Genomic DNA, 17,812 nt, shown 5'->3' with positions numbered 1-17,812 from the left:
GCGTGACCACTGTACTCTCAACAGCCCAGGTTTGCCCACTTTCTGACGTCGAAATGAAAGACGAAACGGTCCTGGCTCAGCCTAGTGATTGCTTAATTACTTGCTAATTGGACAGTAAACAATTGCCCAGTGAATTCAGGACAAAAGCTCAGCGTTTGATTACCAGGCCACCTGCAGGAGCTGCTGGCCTGCATGAGCTGTGAGAGCATGAGATGTTATTGAGACACGGGTCCGTGTGACGCGACTCGAAACTCGCCCGCAGGGCGGGGTTCCGTCTGCCTGCGGTACCGGTCTTGGTCCCGAAGGAAACCGCGTTCTGGGCGGGGGGCGTTTGTGTGAGGCTCCGTTCATACTGAAAACAGAAGTTTAAAAGACTTAACCTCCGAACTGGGGGCTTTACTACAATACCTTCCCCGTCCCAGAGTCTTGGTCTTGTAATGGTGCGCAAAACTGCAACTAATGCCCAATCTGCAAGAAATAGCGCAGCTTCTTCTAATTGTAATGTGTTTGAGCACAAAGGAGCGCTGTTACCTAATGGCCCCAAATTGTGCTTCAGCTGGGTTAGTTCAAACGTGCTGGAGATATAAAGAGCTCTAGGTCTTCCACCGACGGCACTGGTCAGCCCTGCTAAAGGGAGCGGCGCCGCAGAGCCCTACCTGCCGGCCTGTTATGGGGTTCTCTAGGTACGATACCTCTTGGGGAGTCAGGATACGGGGCCGAGATCCCTTGGCGTGGTCGTGTGCAGGAGCCCCGTTAGTGCCAGCAAATTCTTCGACGGGGGGCGTGTGAGCGTGGTGGTGTTGGGGTGGGGGGTGCACGCGTCGTTGCACCAGCAGATGAAGAAGAGAAAAAAAAAACACGAGAGGGAGAGATCGATGAGGCGAGAGCGGCGAGTTCCTTAATCTGTTTGAGGAAGTAGCGCGAGGGAGGGCCGAGCGCGGCGCTGTGAGCTCGCGGCGCCGCCGGGGATGCCGTCACTGCAGAGGTGAGCAGCGGGACCGGCCGGCACGCGGCAGGACTCCGGGGCCAGCAGCACGGGACGGGCGAGGAGGCGGGGAGACCCACGCGCGCAGGGGCTTCACGATGGTAGGGGCGAATCTCTCTGCTCTCGCTCGCGCCCGCCCGCCCTGGCTGCAGGATTCCTGCACGATGAGGCGCGCCGGGGTTTGCTCTATAAGGAATGATGAGATCGGGTTCAACAGCCTTTTTGTAATATTCCTGCTTCAGTTCAGTTTGCTTTTATGGATGGTATCTAGATAAACTGACAAGCTTGTCAAACCACATCCCTTAATGATGGTTGTACTCTGAAACTTCATCTGCACTTGGATAGACTGTCTTACAACTAATGCATCGATGTTAAGGCTTTGATTCAAACAGGGGGAACACAGAGCCCTCGAATCCGGTATATAAGCAAAAACCGATTCACAGTTTGAACGTTTGGAGAAGGCGGCAGGCTGGTGGTTTTCTTTAGTGTCCAGTGGAACAGGTTTCCCCCTGTCTAGTGACTGGGGCGATCATGCAGACAGCGGATAGTTGTTTCACTCATCAGCAATACAGGAGAGCTCTCTGTATGAGTCAGGTGAAAGACTCAAAAGTTTAATGCCAAAATGTCAAATGTCTTGTTAGCTAATGAAGGGAGAATACATAGAAAGTTTATTGTTAAACCCTGAAAGCGCTTTGTTTTAAGTACTGGAATTGAATGCGGGATCTGTGCTTCGTGATTGAAATGCCCGAGTGTCAGACCTGGCGAAACACTGTTTTTTCTAGAATCCGTCCGAGCAATTTCAAACTTTTAAAAAGCACAAAATACGACTCCCAACGTAAAAAAAATGTCTCAATTGAAAGGAATAAAATAAGAACACTTTCTTGCTATTACTAGACACATTGCCGCTGCAGATTCTGTGGTGTGTAAGTGTGCTAGGAATTTAAAGGGAAAAAGACGCCTTTTACTCTGATTACCTCACCCAGGATGAAAAAATGTTCTTTGCAAATAACTCCTGACAAGCTCTGTAGCTCTGCATTCACCGGTGTGTGTTTTATTGCGTCTTACACTCAAGGTGAATATATCATTTCATGAATGAAGCTTGGTAGTTGGTCCCGGGGAACCTGCGCTTGTGGTGCTCTCTCCCGAAACGATGCTGCTCTGTGCCTCCTGGGTCCTTCAAGTTCTGTCTTCTTTTGTTTGACTCCAACCTGCCGGGCTTTTACACTGTACTTTGCGTGTATTAAACTTCCACTTTCCTGTGCTTTCACTCTGAACTGGTTCCCATAACGCTCAGCAGTCTTGCCCTGAACGCTTTGAGCAGAATGTGTCTGGTATGGATCATCCGGCTGCCTGAATTACCCAAAGAGAGCCGCTCGCTGGTGCCGCTCCAGCCCTGCCCTTCCTGGTGGTGTGTCGGCAGTGTGTTGCAGGTGGGGTTTGCACGCATCCAGCCTGTTCCATCCCAGGTCTTCGTGCCAGCTCATGCTCAGTCAGTGCGGTCTCCTCAGCAGCAGGGGAGGAGGACCAGTTTAACGCTGGTTAGAGCAAAGGCCTGCTAACTTCCTGGCCAGTGCGACGGTCATCCAGCAGTTCTCGAGTGTGAGCAGACGGCAGTGTGGTGACGTCATTGTTAAAAGACCACAGCTTTGGCCTTTTAAAGGCTTACCTCTTTTTTTTACTTGTTGAAGTCCCACTCCCCTCCCCCACCTGGTCACAGGTGGCTTCTGCTGTTTTTTTATCTGTTCAGTTCTCAGAACTAGAACTGGTGGGTCTAACTGGACGCTTTGAACTCCTTCTTTCCTCTGCTCCTCATCGGTTCAGTTATCCAGAGCCTCTCTCTGCCTGTCTCTCTCTGGTCTGGGAGTTTTGAAGAGCTGCATTACACACCCGCGCGACACTTCTGACTGAGGCACGGTGTGTGCACAGCTCTCCTGCAGAAACGAGGTCTGTCTCTGGACCTTTCGGAATTCGCTGGCTCAGCCAGGCCCAGTGCTCCTGGTGGAAGATGGATCATGCCGATGTCCACATGTGCGCCGTCAGCGGGATAAAAGACATGCTAGCAGAGGGGGCTGCTCACAAAACCTGGACGACCCGCTATGCAGTGGCCTACTGATCCTGCAAGCCCGTCCTGCAGGGGGCAGTATGGAGTAGTGGTTGGTGATCTGGACTCTTAACCAAAGGGCAGGGGGTGGGTGGGGATATTGGGGCTCTGTCCCTGAGCAAGGTTTTCTTACCTCTGTACTGTACGTCCCAGCTGTAACTGGTGCTCACATTCAGATTGCGAAATACAAATGACCGTTGTAACTTCACTTTGGAAGAAAGCTTTCTGTAAAAATAACCATTGACTCATTTCTCCAAAAATAATCTCCTGAAGAGCCCCGTCACGGACTGTGCTGTCTGTTTTGCGACTCATTGTGTGAACAGTCGTGTCTCCTGCTCGGGTTTCTTTCTCTTCCGTATCCGTTTTTGTGTTTGTACAAGAGGATTGTGTTAAAAGTGGGCGGCACCGGGTTCAGTTCCAGATCAGGGTGCTGTCTGCGTGGAGTCTGCATGTTCTCCCCGGGTTCGTGTGGCTTTCCTCCCGCAGACCACAAACATACCGGTTGGTCAAATGGCTTCTGTGAAAAATAACTCTGGTGTCACTGTGTGTGTGTGGATGGGTGTAGCCACCCAGGGTGTAGCCTGCCTTGTGCCCGTTGCTTGCCAGAGAGGTTCCGGCTCCCACGCGACCCTGAGCAGGCTGAGGCAGTGAGAAACAGGCTGGATGGTGGTGTTAAAGTAGCCGTTTGCCCACTGCAGCCTGCCTCGCTGATTCACAGCAGGCTCCTTGTTAAAAGTTCCAAATTAAAGCTGGGATTTACTTGGCTCTTTACAAGGGACGTGATCTTCTGTGGTGGCGTGGTAACGGCTGGGGACGCTTTTAAAGGGAGGGCAAGGTAGTGAAATGGTTAAGGCTGACTCTGCAAGCCCTTGAAATCTACCCTGAGCCTGCCCTGCAGGGGTCCAGACCTTGTTAGTCTTCTTTCGGCCCTGAGACCGTGTTGAAGTGGTCTTTTTGCCTGCATCTTGACTATTGACATCCTAACACATGGATATGTGCAATTATCTCATGACCCCTCCAGGTGTTTCTGACCATCTCAGTATCTCTGTCTCATTAATCACATCAGCTTTTTGTATTTGCCCTAAACTGTCCCTCCCTCCCTATGAGCCGGGTGCTGTCATCGAGCAGTTAAGACCACAGGGGGGAAAAGTGTTGGGCTGCAGGGTGAAATCATTCCTGTGCCTCAGCTACACTGTAGTGGAAGGGAGAGCATAGGGACCGACTCAAACGTTGCACCACATCATTACAGAGATCCACTGTAACTGATTTCAAACAGCTTCAATGTGCCCAAGGTGATCTGAACGTTGCAGGCCCTTACCTGCCATTCATGAGTACTGTAATGTGGTCCAACCAATAATGTATTGTTAGTTCTTTTATTGCCCAGTAAAATATATGTTGGTGGTAATAATTTAATGTTATCTCTCTTGATATTGATATTCTGATAATAGTTTAATCAATTGCTTGTTTAAATATGGCTCAGAATCACCAGCTTGACCATCTCCATAGCCGCCCACCTTATTCTCAGTTGCTCTGAAATTTCTCGTTTTTTTCCACACCCTGCAAGAAGGGTCAGCCCTTCGCAGCAGCTCTGCGTCCTCAGAGGTCAGCTGTTGAAGACGGGGCTGGTCGGCCAACAACCCCCCTGTCCGCTGACCGAAACGGCCCCCCGGCAGTGAGAGGGGTCTGGGCAGTCGGCCGCTGCCTCTCGTGGCTCGGGAGCCGAAAGGAGTGTGGCTGTGCTCTCTGGGGGGCTTGGGGCGCATGTAAGCCACAGGGAAGTTCAGTTAGCCTGAGAAAAGAGGTAGTTGTTGGGCGATGTTGCAAACCACGCGTGGTGAAAGAAACGGCGCTTGCTACAGAACAGGGAACCACAGATTGGCTGATTCTCGCCTGGCCTGTCAGAGAGCACTTTGCCCTCTGTGGCACCTGATGCCTGCTGGGATCTGGTCACAAGAACCTCGCGGAGGCAGGGAAGGAGCCCGTCTCCCCCAGGGGTGAAGCCAGACCCGTGGGCCACCCCCACCCTACCCCCTCAGAGCCACGCCCCTTCAAGACGTTCAGAAGCGTCTTCTGCGTTGAAGATAAATTGTCACCTTTCGTATGGTTTTCGCAAGACATTGAATCACTTCCACAGCTGCCTTTTGAAACAATAACATTTCCCTGGCGGGGGGCCAGTAGAGATTTCATGCCTTTGGGAAACGTTGCTTCACAGAACATGGGCCTGAGTGTTAATGGAGCTGTGTTTATCCACCTGGCTTTTTAAAAAGTGATCCTGGGGCAGTTTCGCAACTCTCATTTTGAAATCGGGGAACAGAAAAAGAAAACCGGGCCACGTGTTGTACTGATGTGAAAGACAACACAAGTCTTTTTAAGAGACATTCCGAAAATCTGCTGGACAAGGTTTTAGAAGAGATGAAAGTCTTCCTTCAGAGAGAGCGACGTGTTCTTAGATGTCTCTTTGCCCAGAGCTGTAACGAGAGCCTGGCAGTCAGTCATACTTGTTGAAGCTGAATTGGCTTGGCTTTATTTCAGGTAATGGAGTCACAGCTGGTGTAAAGACCATAGTGAAGCACTGGCACGGCCTAGATCTAGATCGTTTGGGCAAATTACAGTTTCTTTGTGGCCCAAGAGAGTGAAGCTCATCTTTTTCCTTATTTACGTTAATTTGACATGACAGGGACACAGCTATGCGTGTGTTCATACACTCCCTCAAGAGGTACCTTCACATCTTCAGATCTGCCCTCTTACAAGGTGTTTTCAGACACTGCTGCCTCAGTTGATTAGGTAGCGCAAGTCAAACTGTTAAGTGTAGAGAGTTAAAAAAAAAAGTTTGAACAGTCAGAAGACACTTTCGGACATCCCCTTTAGTTTGCCTTCTGATCAAATTGTTTTTGGTGTCCTTAGGTTTCATATTACCAGAGTTTAAAAAACACGTTCTGTGTCACAAACACCTTTGCAATCACACAGGGTTTGTGAGTCCGTTTTTGTCCCAGTTGCTCTTATATTAATGCAGATACACAGCAAACCAGAGAGAGAGGGGAGCTGCTAAGTTTGATCATGAGAAACTTTCCAGCTTTTCTGATCCTGGCTGGGATTTGATGCAGGACTCCAATCAGAGCTCCTGCCCTCCCTGCTTCTCCCCGTCTCAAGCTGTTTCGCTCAACACTTCTGAACAGCTCTGAAAAAGTCATCTGGTCCGCAGCTAGTCGGATAAGCAGGGTGGAGATCTGCCATGAGAAGTTGTCAAGGAGAGGGAGAATTTGCTTTATTGTCACAGAAAACATCACGTACCTCCCAGCCAATCTAGCACACGGACTTGTTGAGGTCTCATCCTGCCTGTCCGCTTCCGACGCGTGTCTTTCAGCGCCAGTCAGCCCATCTTAGCGGGAAGCGGCACATTCCAGCTCTGAAATGTCAGGTCAATTAGTTGTCTGTTGTGGTGTCTTCTGGGGGAGCCATCAGGAGGAGCCTGTTTCTGGGAAGTACACAAGCCTGGTAGTTGAGAACCGAGAACAGACTGAAGGAGGCCCAAGTCTGTGGTCAGGCTTGAGTAGCTAGCTCATAGTTATTTTCTCTCTGCTGTAGATAAACCGATACTTTTGCATTAGTGGCTCCGACTAAGCGGCATATTTATAGATGTGGTCTGCAAAGTGCGAACAAAACAGACTGAGGAGACAGAAGCACAGCAGTATTGTCGATCAGAAAATTTCCTTGTTTTTGTTAGCAAGCTATAGCTATAGAGAAATTTCACACTGCCAGGCTAAGAGCACTTCTTAAAATAAAAACACCGTCATTTATCTCATCACTGTTGACCGATTTATCTGTTACAGCAGTTAAGATGGGTGTTTTAGCATTCAGGGTGTTTAGCTGGCTTTTTGTTTTAAAAATCAGTGTTTTGAAGATGGAAATTGTAAATGTATCTGGAGTCCTCTCTCTCTATGCAATCTAGTCACAGTCAGCTTTTCAAACCTGCAATATCTGAGGCTGTGGTTGTAACAGGAGGTTATTTTGCACCTACTTTGGGATTCTTGATTTGCTAGCTTTGGAGAAACATTGCACCTCACAAGACATTCTTTGCTGTTTAAATTAATAATTAATAAATTGCTTTTGCAAGTGCGCACACAAAGACAGCAAGTTAAAAACAGGCTTGCCCCTCTCTTTCCAGAGACTTGGGGTGGATTAAAGATTGCTGCGAGACCTCTGATAGCTCCAGTCAGCTCTGTCCTCTGTTATCAATAATCAGGGTAACAGGAGGCTCGGATGGATGATACACTGTTTAGCCTCAGTCGTCCTGCACAGAGATGTTGCTGTCCATTATGCCACAATAGACTCTTGTATTCAAAGCTACATGCAGTAAGTCTGGCTGAAATTGGGTTGTTCAGTCCAAAGTGGAAATATTGGAAATTCTGTCAAAACAGCCAAGGAGGTTCACTCTGTAAAGTTCCTCATCTACGCAGGGAAACCCGTAACAGCCCCTTTCCCCAGTAAAGAAAGCAATATAGTCAAATAGTCTTATATATTCAGTCAACCAGCCTGACCTATTTACAGTACCATTTAGGGCTTGCTGGTAGACGTTATTGACAAGAAACATCTGCCGCATGTCTCGTCCACCAACACACATGGTGCACTCAAGGTTCAGAATGATGTGCTCAGGGCAGAGTTCATCTAATGCTGCAGCTAACCGCAGATCAATGTAGGTGGATTTTCTTTGGCTTGAGTTTTTATCAGTAGAGTTTGTCTCCTTCATGAAGATGCTTGCCGCAGCTCACTGTAGCTCGGAGAGTGTCGCAGGCACTTCACTTGAAATAGTGGGCCACTTTAGTGTTTATGTGGCCAACCACAACTAACCTATAGAGGCCTGTAAAATGTCTTATACCATAAGTGATGATAATGAAGAGGGTAGGCCTCAGACAACCCAGTCATTTCACTTCAAGATATTGATGTTGGACTGGTGAGACCACAGCTAGGAAGCTGGCCTTACTGTGGTTCTACTGTTCTACTGCAGCGGTCTTCTGGTCCAATAGTCTCTGAACAGTGTCTGGTAAAATCAAATTACTGTGTACATTGATAATCATGAAACCGTATTCTACCTTAGGTATTAGGTTTTAGATTTTACACGTAGGGTGACTTTGAGAGACACTTGGCCACATGTGGATTTAACAGAGGCCCCTTTGTAGTACAGAATGATTGTGCTAAAAATCAAAACATTTTGGGGAATTAATAGAGATTCCTGGTGACCCTATTGTATTAATTTGTGTTCAAAGGTGGAGTGTATTCTTCCAAGAGAACACAAGGGTGTTTTTTTTGTCATTATGCATTAGCGTTTACTGTCATTGAGGTGCTTGATGGTATTAGGGTAATGTGTGTTGTCCCAAAATGTTCTGGAAAATCCTTAATGTGTCTTTTATCTTTTTTACATGTGATGTGCATGTTATTGCACATCGCATATGTTTCTGGTTTTCCTTCTGTTTACTCCACTCCATTGAAGTATGCTTTATTAGTCTAGAATAATATAGAATAGGCACTCTGCTGCTGTCTTACATGGTTTGTTTTTTTATAATCCTGGGAATCTAGAAGAGCAACTGTAGCTTCCCATTTCGGAGGAGTATTCAGTCGAAATGTTTAGAAACTGCAGTTTTTACTGTGCCTCTCAATGTGTTGTAGAAAAAAAATATTTCAGAGGAGCTGAATGTTATTTTTGACAAAATTCTCCAAATTTTAATGAGAATTATTCCTCTCTCGCATAGATTGTTAAATAAACATGTGAATGAGCGCTACGTGAAATAGGTCATGAATAAATGAAAACGAAACACCTTAACTTAGATTTCATCTTGGGGGAAAGCACTTGCACATCGTGAACAAGTCCCCTGGTTTCTGCTCACGGCAAGGCGTTTCCAGGTTTAATAACCTCTTCATTACTTGGTCTCCCACATTGAACCATTTATTATTTTTAATTTCTTTGTGGTTAGCTCTCGCAGCTCCGCCACAGTTTGTGATCATGAGAACACAACACTGGTTAGAAACAACAGAAGGGCATTTTGGCCCATCTGGTTTGGTAGTTGGCAGCTAATTGATCTGAGAATCTTCTTCAGCCGTTTCTCGGCTGGCTGGTTTGGGATCTTCTAGCTTGTTTGTGGAAGTCTGGGACAACTTACCAGCCATGTTGTTGGAGCCAAGATCCCGGTGTCTTTTTAAAAAAAACTGCCTGATGAGCTCCTCATATTAACTAACAAACGGGCTAGATCGGTCAAAATGGTTTGTAAGATAACACAGACTTGGCCTTTAAAAAGCCCCATGTGGGGCTCAGAGGTTAGAGCTCTTTAAGCATTCTTCTCTAAGGCCGTGGAGGGTCCCCTGGTTGTGTTGGGAGCTGGAGAGACCTGACTGAGCTGCCACCTGTCAGCATTCCCAACGCAGCCCACCTGTTCCACACCTGGATCAGACCAGCCATCGTCTGACCAAGGAGCCCACTTGTCTCTTGAGTGGGTGGCCACCAGTGTTGATTGAGCTATTCGGAAGCTTCCCTGTGATTTTAAAAACACTTCTCTGAGGGTGAATCCACATACATAATCTGGGTATAGGATTCCTCTCTCTCGGATCTCGGATCATATATTCCTCTTAAGTACTGGACTCTTCACATTGTTCCATTTGCAGACTTATCAAATACTGTGTACAGTATAGTTATGGCCATCATGGGGGAATTGCAGTCAAAGACTATGGCGAGCGTCTTGACGTCTTGACGATTACTGCTGTCATCCCTGAAGTCATGAAACTGAAACCATCACCATGTCTCTACGGTAACTGCTGTTAACGTGAAATCCATCCTTCCATTTTCAAACCTCTTCTTGTAGCTCAGGGTGGTGGGGAGGCCAGTGCCTATCAGGGCAAGAAACGGACGCAAATCGGGGTACAACCTGGTGGGATTCTAATCCATCCACACACACACAGACACACACACTCGTACCGGGACCCAGTTAACCTTCCAGCATGTCTTTGGACTTTGGGAGTGAACCCATGCAAACGCAATGAGAACATACAAACTCTATGCATATGCAGGATCTGGAATTAAACTCAGGAGCGCAGTAACATGTCTAATTCCACTTTTAATTCTGTAAATGCATATTATAAACGGCATGTATCACGATTACTGTTGACAGTCCTGCTAAGAAGCATCCATTGGGATCACTGGGTGTGAATAATACTCAGAACTATTAATATTAGTGTGAGGACAATATTATGAAGCAGCATTAAAATAAAGAGCACTAAGATTTATACTCCATACTAATAATTAGTGTACATTTATACTAATATATAAAGAAGCAGCCATTCAGGTAACTTTAAATTAAGAAAATAAAAGTGCACACTGCAACAATATAAGCACGTTGCATAGCAGGTGCAGACCATGAAAACCAACAGCCCCTGTAGAAATGGTATTAATGGTTCACCATTGAGTAGTAACCCATTAGTAAAACAGCTCTTCCCTTTAATAGAAAACAGCTCTGCTAGCGTGAGATCTAAGCTCTCCAGAGACAGGTGAAACCTAGACAAAAAAGTACCAAACAAATGTGTTTGTTAATCGGTGTTTAAAATGAGATTGATGAAGAGGTGAGAGAGCTGCCTTGCCCACAAATGTAATAATAGGGAGTATTCTGAGAAAATATAGTGTTTTTGTCATGAACAATTTGCCACAGCTGTAAAGGGACCTTCAGCAGAAGTAACTGACCAGAGCAGTGAAGAGAGTACCTGAGAGACAGCTGAGCAGTGTTAGTTGATGCTGGAGCTTTTTGCGTTTATGAAAAAAATCGAATGAATAAAATTCACTTGAGCTGGGATAATGCACATGCAGCCAGCCCTGTGATTCAAGGGGCGAGTGGATCCCTGGTTTGTTTGTTCGGTTGGCATAGGTCAGCTCCTGTGTCTCGACCAAGAGGAAGCTTTCTGCACAAATGTTTGCACTGAAAACTGCAGTGTGCCTCCAGCAGACTTCCTCACACTAACAGCTATGGGGGATTGGGTAAGGGTGAAAACAGGTTTCACATCTGCAAATTAGAAACTAAGAATGCTCAGAACACAGTTCAAGGGCCTGTATTATTTATTTTTTGATCCAGTTTTTATAGGGAGAGGTGTACAGCGGTTCATACTGGTGCCTCACAGCCTTCGGGTCTGGGCTTTGATTTCAAGCTGGGGTACTTTCTGTGTGGACTTGTTGATTTTGATCTTGTCAGCTCTTGGTCTTGTGTTTTGAAACACCCATAAATATATAAAGATTTATATTGCAGATGCATTTCGTGGTAAAATAAATTAATAATATAACGCACTTGAGTGCTTTATAGGCAACGCCCTGTAGATATTAGAGCAACCTCCTGAAAGGGGCTGGCTGAATCACTGACTCGTGCGGCCAGGGAAAGGGTTTAGTTTGAGAAGATATACGCCCAACTTTATCGTCCATCCAAAAGGGAGGAAATCTGTCTTTGGTATCAGAATACAAAACTACAAAAAAAACAAAGAACACTCAAAATAATCACACGTTAAAAATAAACAATAGTCTTAGCTTTCAACAGTACATATGCACACATCTCACTCTGTCCAGATGACACTATCACTGCACTGATCTGACCGCTTCATACAGGAAACCGTCGCTGTCTTGAGAAGAAAATGCTCTGTGTGCTGGTGTGTTTGAAAGTAAGATTAGCTGAAGAAGGGGCTTGTATAGTGATTTCATGGCTGCAGCTGTGGTCCACTGCCTACTGGTCCCAGAATCTGTTCAAGACTGATTTTCTCCAAGCCCGGTGGGTCTGGGCCGAGTCCAGTCTCGTCGTACAGCCGGCCGAGGGTCTTCCCATACTTCATGCGACTCTTGGTGTTTCAGGCATTGGCGCGTTAGATGACTGGCTTTTCTCTGTGCGTGCACACACCAGCAGACATCATTTTCCCTTCTCTTTGCCTTATAAAGGCAGAGGCTCAAAAGGAGAACAGCTACTGGATTTCCTTCCTATTTGGTATTATAATCTAAGCCACCTGCTGGGGAATTTTGAAAAACAAAAACAGTCATGTGTGACAAAGCATCCTGTTAAAAAATACCCATTTGCTGTTATGTAGGGCTGCTGTGCAACCTGTGCCCTGTGCTTCCAGGATAGTGTCTGGATTGCTGCAGCTCTTCCTAGGAGGGTGGATGGTCTACTGAGTCTGATTTATACATGAAGAGTACCTGTCCGTGCATTTTCTCTCGAGTCATTCCGAAAGCTTTCCATACCAATTCTGTGTTTTCACAATTGTTGCCTTTATTCTACTGTGCTTTTGTCCCACATCTGCTTTCCTATGATCTTTTTTTTTAAATTATGCCTAACCTTCACTTTTACTATTTTAACCACAGTATTACTCTGCAGTGCACGACAGTAGTGAAACTGCAACAGGAGCTCTGCAAAAATCAGCCACAAAGGCTCTCGGACCAGAACTGGAGACTCCAGCACATCTCTGTGTTCCTGTTTCAGTGCCGGGAGGAAAGCAAAGGGCTTCTTGTATCTCATGGCCAGTGGTCCTGTGTAATGCTCTCTTACGCCCTCCAGAAACCTGCTGAACCTGGAGAACAAAGCTGTTTTTCTAAGCCCAAGTGTCAAACTGCTTGTGTCACCTCCATGTCACCACATTGTCTTCCTACCAGTAGTTAATTCACACTGTGAGACATCTGATGAGATTCTCTCACTGCTTTGCCTGAAGTAGGAAGTAACTTTTTCGTGGTATGAAAGCAATAATGATCAGAATAACAGTAACAATAGCAACAGACTAGGTTATGTCATGCTTTCCATAAAGAGATTTTGAAGCACTTTCAAAAAAACGATTGCACAATGCAGCACTGCAGGAATGTTACAATAAAACGGTCCCATTTAAAAGCAGCTAAGCACATCCATCCTTTTTCTAACTGCTTCTCCCGGCTCAGGGTTGCAGAACAGCTTAAGACTATCCCAGCAAGCAATAGGCACAAGGCAGGATACACCCTGGACGGGACACCAGTCTATTGCAGGGCACAGTCACACTCACAGCAGGGCCAATTTACCCAGAAGCCCATTAAACTACCAGTATGTCTTTTGACTGTGGGAGGAAACCAGAGCACCCAGGGGGGAAACATACAGACAATGAGAGAGCATACAAACCCCCTTACAGAGAGCACCCTAGGAACAGAATTGAACCCAGGGCCCCAGTACTGAAAGGCAGCAATGTAAACCACAGCACCACCATGCCACCCCAGTTAAGCACATGCTCTAAGAAATTTTGAAACAAAACAAAGAAATAGAAAGTTCACGATGAGGGAATAGTCGTGTACTTTTACAGCCTTTTGTAGCTTAACTATGAAGATCAGAAAAGGAGGTAAAGGTTCATTATTATAATAAACCATGCAAATTGAACTTGGAGAGAAGTGTTAGAGGCTTGAGAATAATACCAGTTTTAAAAAGCTGAGAAAATAAAGAACTCCGTTGGATAGCTTCATTGCATTTAAACCTCAGAGAAAGAAAGACTGTAACTGTCGGGGATCATTCTGCTCTGGTGCCCTGTACTGGCGTTCCCAAGGTCAGAGATCACCTGACCCTGTCCTGTGAATGAGAGCATACTTGCAGGCTCTCTTCAAGATCGGGGAATTTTCTTCGCTGTCTGGATCAACAGCCCTGTGATGAGCTGTACTGCCAGTACGCGATAGCCCTTGCTTCATTTTAGAATTTCTTTGAGTCACTGCAACCATCAGGCTATTAACAGTGTCTCCATTGCCCCAGTGCTGTCTCCTCGCAGAAACCACATCAGAATCTTTCTGCAGGGATACAACCTCACCAAGCGTCTTCACAAATAGCAGGTCATGGTGTTCACAGTTCCTCAGAACCGGGACCAGACAGTCATTTATACTTACTTACAGTTATACTCGTCATAATGAGAGATGAAACCTGTTTTTCTGCAGTGGTGGAGATGATTGTTCTTTTCCAAAATAATAATCTGTTCCGAAACCCGCTATATTAATCTGATCAAAGTATTTAAGACTACTGTTATCACTGAAATTGATTTTATTTTAAAAACTCGACGGACAGGTTGCCTGACAAGGAATTTTGGTGTTTTAGTGCTGTACTGAGGTAAGCCAGAGTTCATCCCTGATCAGTCAATTCAGTCTTTCCTGTAGGAATCCTTTCCCGTCTTCAGCCACCTTTGACTGACAGGTTTCCAGATGTGTCTGTCAGGCAGGAGCTGGCGTAGAGTGTAACAGCTGGAGTGGAGGGAAATGAACACACTCTGGGGATGCAAGAAATCACAGCGTAGTTCAGTGCCCTTTTGAACCATGATTGCCTTATGGTGGCCCCCCAGAGAGTGGAGACTCGTTAGTCAGTGTATTTGAGATGGTTCTGGTCCTTATTTGTCTTTTACAGAGAGTCCACAGGTGGTGGTAAAAATATAAGATTCTCAAATTTCCTTTGGTTTGAGCGCTGTATGGTGTCAAAGACTTTGATGAGCATGTGTTCAGCACTGGCAAACCAGAGCAGAGCTCCTAGTCTGGTTGTCTCAGGTTTCCTCCAAATCTTCTCCTGATTACTGTCGGCTGCAAGGTTTGAAAAGAATCCAGTGACCCCACTAACATTACTATGTTTGATATGAAGCGTGACATAATACATGAAACTTTTTAAAAATACAACCCACCAAGTTTGCACACGAGCCATTCTGTTTTAATCCATATTTGTAGTCCGACTTTCGGCTACTGTGTTGGTCGTTCTGAAAATAAAATGCCTGGCTCCTCGGGCTGAGCTATCAGGAACAGTTCAGGGGAAGTAATGCGGAGTTACACCACACTCATATGTCTGTTTCTCTCTGTGATGTATGAGGGCTCTTTCACAATATATTTTTGGTGTTCTGTCCATCTCAGGAAACAAAAAAAAATGAAGTTATCATTTAAACTATTTCTCTGTGTCCTTGTTTTTTAAATGCCCTTCAAATGTCTGTTTGACTTCATTTCAAACATATTCTTAAACAAATTAGCTCTCCCTTTCTAGAAGCATGTATTGAACTCTTCAATGTCAGCTATGACAAAGGAGCTGGAAACACAAGTAGAAAGTTCAGCCTTTGAAAGCAGAAAACGGGAAACACTTCTTTACACACAGGGTGGTGGGAGTCTGGAACAAATGTCCTGACCAAATCAGGGAAATCTTGGTTGGACCAGTAAGCTCCTAGCTGCTAATCTGCACTTCGAATGACCTCCTCCCAGGTGAATCTTGAGTTCCCGAACTCTAATGTTTTAAATAATGTTTTAACCTAGAAAAAGTGAAACGCAAAACTCTTAAAATGGAATGGGCAACAGTTTCATAATAGAATAACAGGAAACTACAGATGGCTTAACCTGCGATTGTCACTCAGACTGTAGTGTTGCCTCCCTGCCTGGCTAAGGAGACGTCCCGCTGTGCTCTGCTGTTTGCTCACATTGTTAAATTCTGCTACCGGCTCTGAGCCTAAATCAGGTCCGCTTTCTCAGTTCCTGTCCGCTGTCCACAAGGACAGGACAGCTCCTTGCTGTAGCATGCAGCCTGTGCCTGAAGCCCCTCTTCTTCTCAGAAACAGAAAGGGGAACCAAACTGTTTTTTTTTCTTGTCTCTAAATGATACCAAATGAGTAACCTTACCCATCATGTTGCATTTTACGATACAGGAGTCCTCACATTCTTTCTTTCTTTCTTTCTTGTTGCAAGCTTCACGGTGGCTTCGCAATTTCTTTGACACTTGGCTTCCTGTAAGATAGCCTCATTAAAGGCATGTTGTGCAAACTGGAATATCTGATGCAAATTCTTATGCCGTCTTTATTTGCAAAGCTTTGTGGGAAACGTCCACCCACTTGATTACCTTCAAGTGTCATGAGTGCAAATAACTGTGATGCTTAGAAAGACTTAGCAGATTGTTTGTTTGTTTTTTAAATCCTCAAGTAAATACTGTATCTTCTTGGCAAAGCATCTAAACCAAACAAACATTTTTGGAATTGCTACAGTGATCAGACTGCCCCTTCAGTGAAATGCCGCTGTTTTGAGCTGGAGCCCAAGCAGTTTGTGTTCCATCAGAGCTGCCATGATGGGGAAACTCATTGTGCATGAAGTAGGGGAGCACACACAGGTTTGTTGAGAGTGTCTGCTGGCGGCCAGTAGATCTGCAGACATTCTCACAGTATTATTTGTAAACACCATGAATGTGGATGATTTATAAAGCAGTTAAATATATGTAATTCAGAGCACTCAATAAAGCAGTGCTCATGCTTGTGCCGCAGAGAGTTTCCATCCTAGGCTAGATTCTGATTGTCAGCCTGGCCCTAGCTCGCCATAAGTCACTACTGTGCCTGGGTGCAGCCAGGAGTCATCTTGGATTCTGTGCAGAGCGACAGAGCAACCTCGGACCTCTGCAGTGCTGCCTCTGAGCTCAGCAGTCAGCCCTGATTCATTAACAGCTTCTGCTAACATCTCTGCACTAACATGACACCCTGCAGGAAAGACTCTTGCAAATGAGGCTGGTCAGCTGTAGAGAGGAATGTAATTACAGCTGGCTTGCCACCAGAGGGCTGCCTCGTGGCCTCTAGTCTTTGTAAATAGTCCCACAGTGGGTGCTGATTATTGTATTGACTAGATTAGGGGTAAAGCCTGGTTTGGCACTTTCTCACACGGGAGTGGTTAAAGTGTGGTATTTGGGTTTGTGTTTTGTGATTGTGTTAGGGTCAAGGTTAGTGCCATGAAGCGACGCCTGTCCAAAAGAGTTACGAGAGCTTGATCTCCTACAGAATTGAATAGCACTCGCTAGCATGCTGTTACTTAACTCACCTCCCAGCTGTGGGTCTCCAAGAGAGCAGAAAGTGTCCACGTTTGTTAACTGAGGGCATTTTCAGTTGAAAAATCTTTCCTGCCCAAAACTTGTTCTTGTTAACAACAACGCACCCTATTCTTTTCAATTTCTTGATTATTCTTTTATTCCTCTCATTGCTTTGTTTTCTGATTGATGGTGGAAAGAGCCTCTTGGTCAATATGAATTTTGCTCAGGTGTCTTATCTGGTTAACTGAAGGATTATTAGAAACACTCAGTGGTGGAGCAGGCAGTGGGGTGTCAGAATCCTAATGGCTCTGACGGCAAAGGTAGGCTGTGGAAAAATGAGACTTCCAGTCATCTTGACTCCTTACCATTGGATCAAGGTCCATTCTGTCTGGGAAATCTTCCAGCACGTTTGGCAAACAGCTGGTGATGAGGGCAGCAGGACTATGTTCCAGAAGCTTCCGGCCATGAGCTGACGTGAGGGCGGCAGACACAAGCTGCTGGGTGAAACAAAGTGTCAGGAAACGCGACAATCGCTGGGGTGTCGATGGACTTCACTGGACCGACAATGTCGTCTAGACGCCCAGGGAGGCTGTGTTGTCCAGGCCTGGGCACGGCGCTCGCTCAAGAGAAGAGCTTTCTCAATCTCCCTGGAACCCACATGAAGGAGCACCACACTGACGCCAGCTGGCGTTCTCGGGAGAGGCCAGCGCCTAGGTACCACATGACCACAACACGGGGCAGAAAAGAAGGAGCAGCAGCCACAGTAGACCAAAATCAACGGCCCAAACTTGCAGCAGAGCCTGTCTCTTGTTGGCCTAGGCGGCCATTTCAACATCCGCAGATGAAAGTCGCCCTTAGCTACAATGCAAAGAGATAGCGTTTATTCTTGACTTGTGATTTGCATGGCTCCTATTT

The 17,812-nt window shown here is 46.0% G+C and overlaps 1 protein-coding gene across 1 annotated transcript in view; it reads left to right on the top strand.

The window, feature by feature from the left end:
• The first annotated feature begins 902 nt into the window (after positions 1-902).
• Positions 903-17,812, top strand: part of myo1f (myosin IF) — a 48,035-nt gene continuing 31,125 nt past the window's right edge. The window contains exon 1 of the mRNA XM_015365684.2: positions 903-1,086. Within this exon, the coding sequence (XP_015221170.1) occupies positions 1,084-1,086 (3 nt within the window). The 5' untranslated portion in view covers positions 903-1,083. The remainder of the gene's footprint in view (positions 1,087-17,812) is intronic.

The sequence above is a fragment of the Lepisosteus oculatus genome, chromosome 29, assembly GCF_040954835.1.
Source record: "Lepisosteus oculatus isolate fLepOcu1 chromosome 29, fLepOcu1.hap2, whole genome shotgun sequence".
Lineage (NCBI taxonomy): Eukaryota > Metazoa > Chordata > Actinopteri > Semionotiformes > Lepisosteidae > Lepisosteus > Lepisosteus oculatus.
This window is presented reverse-complemented; position numbering and strand designations above follow the sequence as displayed.